At 41.7% G+C, this 11915-nt stretch overlaps 1 protein-coding gene across 1 annotated transcript; it reads right to left on the reverse strand.

The window, feature by feature from the left end:
- Positions 1–1521: 1521 nt before the first annotated feature.
- On the reverse strand, positions 1522–10383 carry LOC118371254 (sulfide:quinone oxidoreductase, mitochondrial-like). Its single transcript, XM_035756629.2, has 10 exons — positions 9976–10383; positions 7671–7931; positions 7134–7304; positions 5292–5345; positions 4570–4770; positions 3911–4120; positions 3006–3189; positions 2760–2827; positions 2270–2448; positions 1522–2010 (listed from the first exon to the last, which is right to left on the reverse strand). Exons 2-10 carry the CDS (start codon positions 7908–7910, stop codon positions 1953–1955), a joined length of 1365 nt encoding a protein of 454 aa, XP_035612522.1. The 5' UTR covers positions 7911–7931; positions 9976–10383; the 3' UTR covers positions 1522–1952.
- Between the last annotated feature and the right edge of the window lie 1532 nt (positions 10384–11915).

Raw genomic sequence — 11915 nt, forward strand, 5'->3', positions numbered from 1 at the left:
GGTGTTTACACAAGTCAATTTCTTGTAGCCTAATTGTCAAGACAAATGTACAGCTTTTTTTTTTAAGTCACTGCAGATCTCCTGCCATATGCACGCACACATACTCAGTTTACAATAACCGTATTTCATATCATTATCAAGACTAACAGTAGAACGCACATCACAATACAACTTAAGATTTTTCTTATTTTATGTTGGTTGCAGCAGAGCACATGAGAATGTATAGGCCCCCTGCCTATAACATGAAGCACACATATTCAGATTAAGGAAAATACTTTCCTACCTTGGTTTTCAAAACCTTCCACAATGACTTTCCATGACAGTAAATGTCTTGCTCAAAGCCATGAGCGGGCCTGTATCTGTGATGTTTAGCCTCCTTGTAAGGCTGTTCAGAAGAATCTGGCAGTAGTGCCTATTTTTTTTCCTCATTTTGAATGTTAACGGTAACTTGGTTGTCCTCTTTAGCCTCGTCTACAATGCTTGCTTCCACTAAATGCTCCTTGGTTCAGTCATGGTAAAAAAAACTTTTCAGAGGGCTTTGTTTTGTTTTTCCATCGGAGGCAGAGGACATTACTGTACATTCCACTCAATCTTTTGTTAGTTTAATCCATCCAGTCGTTTCTAGACCAAATCTCACTACATTTCTGCATGTTGTACAGCCCAGATTTTAATTTCACATGACAAGCCAGGGGTCATACCATTGCTCGTTCTTGAACTGAGCCTCCCTTCAGTGGATCAACCTGGTCTCAGAGCATTTCGTATGATTCTGTACGTAAATCTGAGATGTTCCTTTAAGTATGATATGTGACATTTTGTATGGTATGTATTAATTTGTGAATGTCCATCACCCATTTCGTATGGTATGTTACGATTTACAATTCGTATTACATGATACGAATTTGCAAAACGTACAATGTTATGAATTTTAGCTTGGTGGCTAACATAAGCTAGGGGTTAGGGTTAAGTTTAGGAGTTAGGTTAAGGTTAGAGGAAGGGTTAGCTAACGTGCTAAGTAGTTGAAAAGTAGCTGAAATACTAAAGTTGTCTGTGATGAGATGTGAAGGCCTACTTGGTAGTGGAGGTGGCAGGGTTAGCAGCGCTGCTAGCTAAGGCGTCGCCATCAGGGTCAGTTTTTCCCCACTCCTCTCTTCTGGCACTGACAGTTCTCTGGCTCGTTTCGGGATTGATTTTCTCTGGATTTTTTTTACTTGAAAAACATCATTGCTTCTTCTTATCCATTTTAAAAATGTGTCTTTCCCACGTTTCAAATTCAGTAGGGAGATGACTAGCCTAGGCTACATGACTACAGACAGTAGGGACCACTTCCCTAGCTGACCACCACTACCAAGACCTGTGTCAAGATCAGTTACTTACCCCCCCCCACGACCCTACCCATAACCTTTAAGTACAAATAAGAAAGCAGGTCTGGAATCAGTGTGGGAGGATAGGATGATTACACAGGATCCTCGCGCTTTTAGCTGATGTTTTTTCCAGGGGTCGGGAGAAATAACAAGTAGGCAATTTTATTGGACTGTGATAGCTTTTATTAGAATGTTTATAGTGCGAACAGTGAAACAATTAATAAATCATGCCGTAACAGGTACCAGATCCCAGAAAATAGGTGATTTGGCTCAAATTAAGCACTGACAGTATTACTAGAGGTTTTATGGATATTATATATATAATAATCTAATGGTATTTATATATATAATAATCTAATGGTATTTTCAATACCTTGCTTAATTGTATTATGAAATTATGGTTATTGAAATAGTGGTCTGGGAATAGTGTTGTAACATTCTAGGAACGTTCCAAAACTACCAGGTTTTCCAGAAATCCTTAGAATTTTGGGAAAGTCACAGGAATTTTGCAACCCTATCTGGGAATCAAAGATCAGAGAAAAAGTGGATTACATTGTAACAGTGAAACAGCTGAATTTGATGTATAAGCTTCTATTTCATCCCAAGGTGCATGATTTTCCTGTATGGTCCTGGTCCACCCCAAAACCCCCTATGGGAAAAATATCAGACTAATATTAGCAACAACAAGCTCTGTAAAACATGTATTTGCTGTTTAGTCTACATAAAAGGTTGGGTTTATTAGGGCACACAACAGAAAACATTTAGCGATGGAAAATAAAAATGAGCATTTCTTATTGGTAAAATTAAGTAAATCCATCCCTGTTTGCCCCCCCCCCCCCCTCCTCCTCCCCTCCCACACTTGGTGCCTTACGAATACGACCCAGTAATTATCTTTGACAGCTACTTACTTGAGAAGTCCATGCCAGTACAGATGAGGCATCACGTCAGCTTTCATGTGGTACATGGTCCATCTCTCCTTGCTTTGGTCAATAGGGAATGTCTCCAATGGCTGCCCACTATAGTCAAACTCAGCCAGGATGACGGCATTGTAGTTCGTCACCAAAGGGCAGGATGTGTAGCCATCATACTGTAAACACAAGTATTTTAGCGCTATATTTAAGAAATAAGACACGAGGGGGTGTGGTATATGGCCAATATACCACGGCTAAGGGATGTTCTTAGGCGGAGTGCCTGGATACAGCCCTTAGCCATGGTATATTGGCCATATACCACAACCCCCCATAGTGCACTACTTTTGACCAGGGCCCCGGTCATAAGTAGTGCACTATAAAGTGTGTCATTTGGGACATATCCTGTGTCATCTTAAAGATTCTAAAAATACTAATACTAATAATAATAGTAGGTTAAGTGTAATTAGTGTTATGTAAGGTAACGTACCTTACTATCCGGCTTTTCATTCTTCAACACTTTTGAAATGGTTCTGTCCAGAATACTAGACTGGGCAGCTGGAAATAAAATGCACCATATTCTTACTGATGCCCTTCCCCATGCTCAACAACAAACGTAGGACATGTAGGTACATGTTTTCAACCTCGGCAGGTAAATACCGTTTCCCCTGGTGTTTAGTTGTGGTATTATAATTTTTTTACAAGTGGCAAAACTGAAAAAACAAAATGACTTTACCCACGGCAGCAGCTGTTTTGGATGTCGGCAGGTTGGTGCAGTCTCCGATCCCGAACACGTTGGGATACTTGTTATGTTGAAGGGTCTCTTTGTTGACGTCCAGCCAGCCAGCCTCATCAGCCAATAAGGATCCTTTAACCACCGGGTTGGGTCCCATCGGAGGAGTGACATGAAGCATCTCATACTGAAAAAGAAAGAAAAGCTTGATTCCCTGACTGAAAATTAGCACAAACAAATCAAACTATTACTGTCTTGTTGTTGCTCAGCAAATACTCCGATAGTTGGTAAGTTAAGCTTCAGACAAGTAAGCCTTATCTGAGCCAGAATGACCCATAGGCTCCTGCCCTATCTCCGAATTATGTAGTGAGGCAGCTTGATGTACCAGTTCACCCCCTGGACATGATGCTAGTCTATCCCCTGCTTCTGTAGTGCGAGTCAGCTTGATGTCCTGTCCAGGGGGTATACTGGTACGCTAGTCTATCACAGGGCCTTACCCCCAATCTATCTCCTGTTTCTGTAGTGCGAGTCAGCTTGATGTCCTGTCCAGGGGGTATACTGGTATGCTAGTCTATCACAGGGCCTTACCCCCAATCTATCTCCTTAATGCTGAGTGCCAAACAGAGGGACATCAGGTACCATTTTTTAGAGTCTTTGGTATGATTCACCCAGGGATCGAACTCCCAATCTTCTTATCTTCAGGGAGAAACACCAACCACAAGACCACTGAGATAGTGAATGCTACAATAACTATGAATGCTACAATAACTATGAATGCTACAATAACTATGACTACATCTGCATACTACGTTACTGAGCATCAGTTTTCTATGTCAACTTAAATAATATGTTAGAAATCTGTGAACAAACCCCTCGGCTACATTCTGTGTTTTCCATTAGCAAATTACCTCAAACACTTTGGTTTCTCCAGGATTGTCGAGGTTTTCAAACACAGCTTCCTGCTTGTCGGCTCGGACCTCGATGAGATTTTGTCTGAGATTCACCTGGATGTCGCGACTCTTCACAATCTCCCACAATGCATCTGCATATTTCTTGACCCCAAACAGCACTGGCAGTGATGTGTTGTACACAACGTTGGCCTTAGCCCTTTTTCCTGTCTTCGAGAGGGATCAGATCAGAATAAACCTGTTATAATATTGAGGAAGGGTATGACACAGATGAGAGCTGGGTTGTGTTTATTAGGTACCAGTAAGAAATACACAATTTCAAAACGTTTTGCTATGGTGTGTGTAACAGTATAATGTTAGACCGTCCCCTCGCCCATACCCGGGCGTGAACCAGGGACCCTCTGCACACATCAACAACAGTCACCCTCGAAGCATCATTAACCATCGCTCCACAAAAGCAGCGGCCCTTGCAGAGCAAGGGGAACTACTACTTCAAGGTCTCAGAGCAAGTGACGTCACCGATTGAAACGCTATTTAGCGCGCACCACCGCTAACTAGCTAGCCGTTTCACATCCGTTACATGTGCACTAATGAACAGAAGTCACCCCAGATGCAACCTTTTTACAACAGTTTATCTGATGCATTTTATATCAAAATACCTTCCTGAGATAAGCATCGGTCAGGTACATGATCTTCTGCGGTGCTCCTGCACACTTCACCGGAGTGTTGGGGAAAGAGAATACAGCATTTCCCTCCTTGAAGTTCTGCAGTGCACTCCAAGTCTTCTCCACAGTTTGTACAGAATAGTTTGAACCAATCTTAAATTTGACCCAATCTTCAATCTCAGGCAGACCCTTGATCTAGAGAGTGATTGTGAGAGACAAAAATAGATGATCATTGGCAGAGACTGACTCATACAATAAAAGGACTTATGTCAAAGGCCCAGTGCAGTAAAACATTTGATTTACTTGTATTTTATATATATATTTACACACTAAGGTTGGAATAATACTGTGAAATAAAACATTTAAAAAAATAAAAATGATAATGCCCTTTTAGTGTCAGAGCTGTTTGAAAAGGCCACCTGAAATTTCTGCCTGTTTTGGTAGAATGGAGTTTTGGCCTGCTTGGTGACATCACCAGGCAATAAATTCATCAATAGACCAATAAGAGAGTTCCAAACCTCCCCACTCAGACAGTCTGCTAAGAAGCTATTTTTGTTTATTTTCGAACATTTTAATTGAAAACAAATCACAGTAAAGTTATTTCATTGTTCCCCAGAAATGATTCGATATTGAGATAAACATGTCTGCATTAGACCTTTAAAACAATATTGAGGGAGTGGTGAAAGGAATAAAATAAACAATATGGTGCTTATTACCTTTTCATAGTGTAGCTGTAAACCTAAAGCCACTATCAGATATTGGTAGGAGATCTGTTACAGGGAAGACAATACAAGTTACAGTCAGTTGTAAGGTAAAATTATTGTAGGCCTACTTCCTTGTTATTAACAAACATACACTGAGCATACAAAACAATGAAGAACTTTGCTCTTTCCATGATTTAGACTGACCAGGTGGAAGCTATGATCCCTTATTGATGTCACTTGTTAAATCCATTTCAAATCAGTGTAGATGAAGGGAAGGAGACAGGTTAAAGAAGGATTTTTTAAGCCTTGAGACATGGATTGTGTATGTGAGCCATTTAGAGGGTGCATAGGAAAAACAAAACAATGTTCCCTCAAAACATTGTCAGCACATTTCAGGTCTGCTGAGCGCAAACTTGAACGTTGTGAAAATTCTGTGCAACTTCCAGAGAGCGGTTTTACTGTGAACACTGAGGCTGTAGCCGCTTTAGGTTACAGTTTTACTGTGAACACTGAGGCTGTAGCTGCTTTAGGTTACAGTTTTACTGTGAACACTGAGGCTGTAGCCGCTTTAGGTGTCGTGCGTGTCAATGCAATAGAATCCTACTACATTGCATTCTGCCAACAAAAAAATCTCTTGCATAGTTAGTTTTGTTTCGGTATGTTGCATTGAAAGTGGATAATATTGTGTTGATTTTTATCAATTGCCACAGTAAAAGGGAAAGGTTGATAGTGTTAACTAACAGGGAAAACCTCTAGGTAGTTGAGTAAAGTTCAATCTCGTGCTTCTCTACGTGGGCCAATGTTTCTCCTGGGCGGCAGTCCCGAGGCGGGCGTGCAGTTTAGAGGGAACATGGGGTGGAACTCACTGTTAGGAAGGCGTTCCTAATGTTTGGTATACTCAGTGTAAAGGACATGTAAAGCTGAATGATTTCACTGTCATTTGTCCAGTTGCATATCAAGAGGATCTATATTGCAGGCCTCTCCAGCCCTGTTCCTAATTTAGTGAACCCGATTCTAATAATTAGCTGGTTGATAAACTGAATCATGTCAGTTACAACTGGGGTTGGAGTGAAAACCTACAGGAGAGTAGCTCCCCTGGAAACAGGGTTGGAGGGCCCTGGTGTAAACCTACAGGAGGGTAGCTCTCCGGAAACAGGGTTGGAGAGCCCTGGTGTAAACCTACAGGAGGGTAGCTTCCCTGGGAACAGGGTTGGAGGGCCCTGGTGTAAACCTACAGGAGGGTAGCTCCCCTGGGAAAAGGGTTGGAGGGCCCTGGTGTAAACCTACAGGAGGGTAGCTTCCCTGGGAACAGGGTTGGAGGGCCCTGGTGTAAACCTACAGGAGGGTAGCTCCCCTGGGAAAAGGGTTGGAGGGCCCTGGTGTAAACCTACAGGAGGGTAGCTCCCCTGGGAACAGGGTTGGAAGGCCCTGGTGTAAACCTACAGGAGGGTAGCTCCCCTGGGAACAGGGTTGGAAGGCCCTGGTGTAAACCTACAGGAGGGTAGCTCCCCTGGGAACAGGGTTGGAAGGCCCTGGTGTAAACCTACGAGAACAGGGTTTAAGAACAGGATTGGAGAGCCCTGCTCTATAGCATTTTATCTCTTAAGTGTTATGGCTTTTTCTGTTGTTTTTCTCCAGTTTAGCATTTTGCCTCCAGCACCTTCACTAATCGGTTTTGCTGTGTGGTAGATTCAGCCTATTATCCGCAGGAAGGAGGAGCAACACAGATTATGACAACACTTGACTGACCTTTGCCTTTAGATGGAGACCAAGCCCTATAATTAATTTTTCAAAACTTCAATCAATGTGTATTAAATCAAATAAACGATATGGAAAGTAAACAACCCTACCTACCTCCATGCCATTTCCTGTGCGCACAGTGTTTGTGTCTGGGTTGATCTCCTGAACCTTGGATCTAACCCACTTGACACCAGACGGCACAACACTGGCGGTTGGTCGACCGGAAGAGGCCACACCTTTAGCCCCAGCGCCAACCAATGTCCAGATAGGCTGATAGTAGTGCATCTACGGGAATAATGTTGCTTATTATAAACTGGGAGGTTCGAGCCCTGAATGCTGATTGGCTGACAGCCGTGGTATATCAGACAGTATACCACGGGTATGACAAAACATCGATTTTTACTGCTCTAATTACATTGGTAACAAATTTATAATATCATTAAGGCACCTTGGGGGTTTGTGATATGGCCAATATACCACACCCCCTCCTCGGGCCTTAATGCTTAAATATATACTCTTGTGCACGAGACTACATGTTCCACATCCAAAATGGCCCCCTATTCCTTATGTAATGCACTACGGGCTCCTGGTCAAATAGTGGACTGTATAGGAATAGGGGGCCATTTGAGACCCACCCACTGTCTTTAATACCTCACTGGGTTCCACTATGGCCACGTTCTCCGCCCCTAGCTTCCTCTTCATCCGAGCACTCATTGTGATGCCACCACTTCCTCCTCCCAGCACTAGGACCTTGTAATGCTCTTTGGAGGAGGAGGCATGGCTGCTGCTGCTGCTGGTGGTGGTGTGGAGATGACAGATGCCAATAGCAGCAGTCCTATGGCACTGCCTCCACAGGGCTCGCTGCCGATGCACCACTCTGACTGTAGCCATGTTTTCCTTTCTGTAGGATCTCTAGAATGGATTCAAAGTCAGGATTCAGTTCCAGTGATTCCATAGGGCCTAGTGACTGACAGATTGACAGGAAGTGATTCCATAGGGCCCAGTAACTGAAAGATTATTGACAGGAAGTGAATACATAGGGCCTAGTGACTGACAGATTATTGACAGGAAGTGATTCCATAGGGCCTAGGTCGAGTGACTGACAGATTATTGACAGGCAGTATAGTCAAAGGAAAAAACAGCAGATGTGCAAGCATAAAACACACACTTACAATTATCAGTTTATTGAGGCTACTGGTTATATTCGTCTTATGTGTAGGGGTAACCGTTCTATCAATCGGACTTCTGTAACCTAGCTAGTTCAGGTTAGCCTAGTGGTTAGAGCGTTGGACTAGTAACCGAGAGTTTGCCAGATGGAATCCCGAGCCGACAAGGTAAAAATCTGACGTTCTGCATCTGAACAAGGCAAATAACCCACTGTTCCTAGGCCCTCATTGAAAATAAGAATTTGTTCTTAACTGACTTGCCTGGTTAAATAAAGGTAAAAAATATATAAAACATTTTTTTTAAATGCCAACCCACATACTACATATGCATATTTCATAGCCCCAGTGTCAAAAAAATAACAACAACATTGAGCAAAATGATTTGAAGTCTATGCAGAGCAGCCAATTCACTCCTATTCACATCATTCTACCAAGACCTCTACTAGCTTGGGTTAAATGCAGAAGACACATTTCAGTTAAATACATTCAGTTGGACAACTGACTAGCTATTCCCCTTTTCCCTTTCAATGCAACTTATTCTGGGAGTCTGTCGGGACATTGGGCTCTAAACACTCGTCAACAGTTAAATGGTGAATGATAGGATCTCTGATGATCCCATAGACTGTAAAACATATGGGCGATGTCATCGATGACGTCAACCCATGGGTTTCATGAGGATGCTCGGTGGCGTATTTGATGATCAGGAAGTGTGATTTCAGTGTCGAAATCTTGCGACATGGATTTTTTTGGGGGGGGAAACATTGCATGTGTAGTTTGAGCTACTCTAGGAAATGATGTTGCAGGTTAGCTCAATGCTGTCCTTATGGAGTTTCTCAAATTGAAGGCAGACCGAGGTACTGCAGGTGCAGGCTGCCATTAGCAACTAAATGATCCTCATTACTTCGTCTGTATGTTCATTTTATCTTTATTTTACTAGGCAAGTCATTTGATTGAAATGCCCGCAATAATCTGACATCCCAGTTAAGGATACAATGACTTATCTGGGAATAGCAATAACTAAGAAACAAAAGCTAGATGTTTTCTGAACTTTAACCCTATCATTGAGAGAACTCAAAATAAATGTAACCCAGCTAGCAATGAGGAATCATCCCAGCTCCACTGTGCTAGCTGGGAATCAGTGGTTACAAGGGATGCATCTCTTTGGTTACTCTCTTTCTCAGAAGTTTATTTTTTAACTAATAACATTACATTCGTTTCATAAAAATGAATACAAATATGCTACTCTACTAAACATGAACTTAAAAACGTTTTTTTAAAGGCATTGATGTTTATTGTACCTTCTGTAATTAACAACTGGACTGTTTTACATGTATTTTATACCCGGAAGTTGTGGAAAGATGTTTTTAGATTATATACATGCATATTTTTCTCTTCCAGTTGAAAATGTTATATATATATTTTTTTTTTACAAAGTATAGCAAAGGCTATGCGAAGCCTTCTTAATCAAAATCATTGTTATTTTAGCTCAATTCCAAATTCGTAAATGTAAGAGTTGAAAACCTCTATTATTTGAGAATGAAATTAAACAAACATTTTCTTATCAGAACATAAAAAGCTATTAAAACGTTGAATGCTTGTACTTTTTACAAGATGTTTATTTAAATATATTGTATGTATTCCATGACTGTTCTTTGTAATGTTTGTATACTTTTTTTTCCTACTATATTTTATATTTTGAATTGCTTAAAAATACATTGGGCTGGGACTGAGTCGAGGCCCAATGTCCCAACAGACTCCCAGAATTAGTTGCGTCGAAGTTAGAAACCTACCTTATTTAAGAAGAAAGTTGCGAAAACGGGATATGATCCTTGCAGGCTGGCGATCTATGACTGGCAACTCAGACTCCTTGCTCTGGTCAAACTTACTGTCGATCTACCTTCAGTCTTAAACACACCTCGAGAGCGTCTCACCGATTGCGTGGTATTGTTTTCGTAGTAAACCACTACATACAGTAAGTACAAATTGGCCTCGTTTCACAAAACCCAGACGACATGACGCTTGAAAAAAACATTCCGCCCACAATAAAGACATGCACGACTGCTAGATCAAACCTCTTCAAACGGAAGCTGTGCAGAAACATGAGTTGTAAACATAAATGACTTGCACTGCGTAAGCTCATCGACCTGTTGAACGTCTATCAGCTGCTGAGTGCAGCTGTCCACATGATGGCACCATTGTCAAAAGAAATGCCTGGCAATGGGTCACTGCCAATGATGAACAGTATATAAACCCTTAAGGTCCTTGTGTAATGTGATATTGTACCCTCTAGCCCAATTGTCCATTGTATATTATATATATACTTGTGTTCCCACATGTACTTCCTGTATTGATTTGTTGTTAATAAAAAAATATTTAAAAAAAACACTGGATTGCAGTTGCTATCTATTGGCCATTGAGAGACGATTTGAAATGCTGATACCACCGTTCGGCCATATTGGCAGTCCTCCACAGGAAGAATGGAATTCTACAGTATTTCCATAAAATGAATCAAGGACAAAATGACATGTATTTAAGCATGATTTGTATTTTAGTGGTGACATTTACATTAGTTGTCTAAAAAATGGCGTTTAGCTAACATAATATAATTTAGAAGTATGCTTTAAGCTGTCTGAAATATAATACATTTGGCAAAAACTAATGTAGACTTTAATAAATACTTTTTACAACGGGGGGGGGGAGGAGTGCCAAAATGGAGGTTGTCACTAGCTATCACAGCCACAAAGTCAAAATTAGCTATATCGGCAAAATTCCTGAAAACAAACATTCGCTTTAAGGTTAGGCATAAGATTAGCAGTGTGGATAAGGTTAGGGTTCCGTTTAAAATATGATTTCACAAGAGAAATTGTAGAAATAGGCAGGTTTTTTGACTTTCTGGCTGTGGCAACTAGTGATGACCGAAGTTAGCATGTGTGTGTGTGTGTGTGTGTGTGTGTGTAATCAAATAAAATGTTATTAGTCACATGCGCCGAATACAACAGGTGGAAACCATAAGAAATAAACGTTACAAATAGTTAAAGAGCAGCAGTAAAACAACAATAGCGAGACTATAAACAGGGGGTACCGGTACCGAGTCAATGTGCGGGGGCACTGGTTAGTCGAGGTAATTGAGGTAATATGTACATGTAGGTAGAGTTATTAAAGTGACTATGCATAGATGATAACAGAGAGTAGCAGCAATGTAAAAGAGGTGGGGGGGGTGAAAATAGTCTGGGTAGCCATTTGATTAGATGTTCAGGAGTCTTATGGCTTGGGGGGGGGTAGAAGCTGTTTAGAAGCCTCTTGGACCTTGACCAGGCACTCCGGTACCGCTTGCCGTGTGGTAGCAGAGAGAACAGTCTATGACTAGGGTAGCTGGGGTCTTTGACAATTTTTAGGGCCTTCCTCTGACACCGCCTGGTGTAGAGGTACTGGATGGCAGGCAGCTTAGCCCCAGTGATGTACTGGGCCGTACGCACTACCCTCTGAAGTGCCTTGCGGTCAGATGCCGAGCAGTTGCTGTACCAGGCAGTGATGCAACCAGTCAGAATGCTCTCGATGTTGCAGCTTTTGAGGATCTGGGGACCCATGCCAAATCTTTTTAGTTTCCTGAGGTGGAATAGGCTTTGTTGTGCCCTCTTCACGACTGTCTTGGTGTGTATGGACTATTCTAGTTTGTTGTTTATGTGGACACCAAGGAACTTGAAGCTCTCAGCCTGCTCCACTACAGCCC

Source organism: Oncorhynchus keta, chromosome 26, assembly GCF_023373465.1.
Source record: "Oncorhynchus keta strain PuntledgeMale-10-30-2019 chromosome 26, Oket_V2, whole genome shotgun sequence".
Taxonomy (NCBI): Eukaryota; Metazoa; Chordata; class Actinopteri; order Salmoniformes; family Salmonidae; genus Oncorhynchus; species Oncorhynchus keta.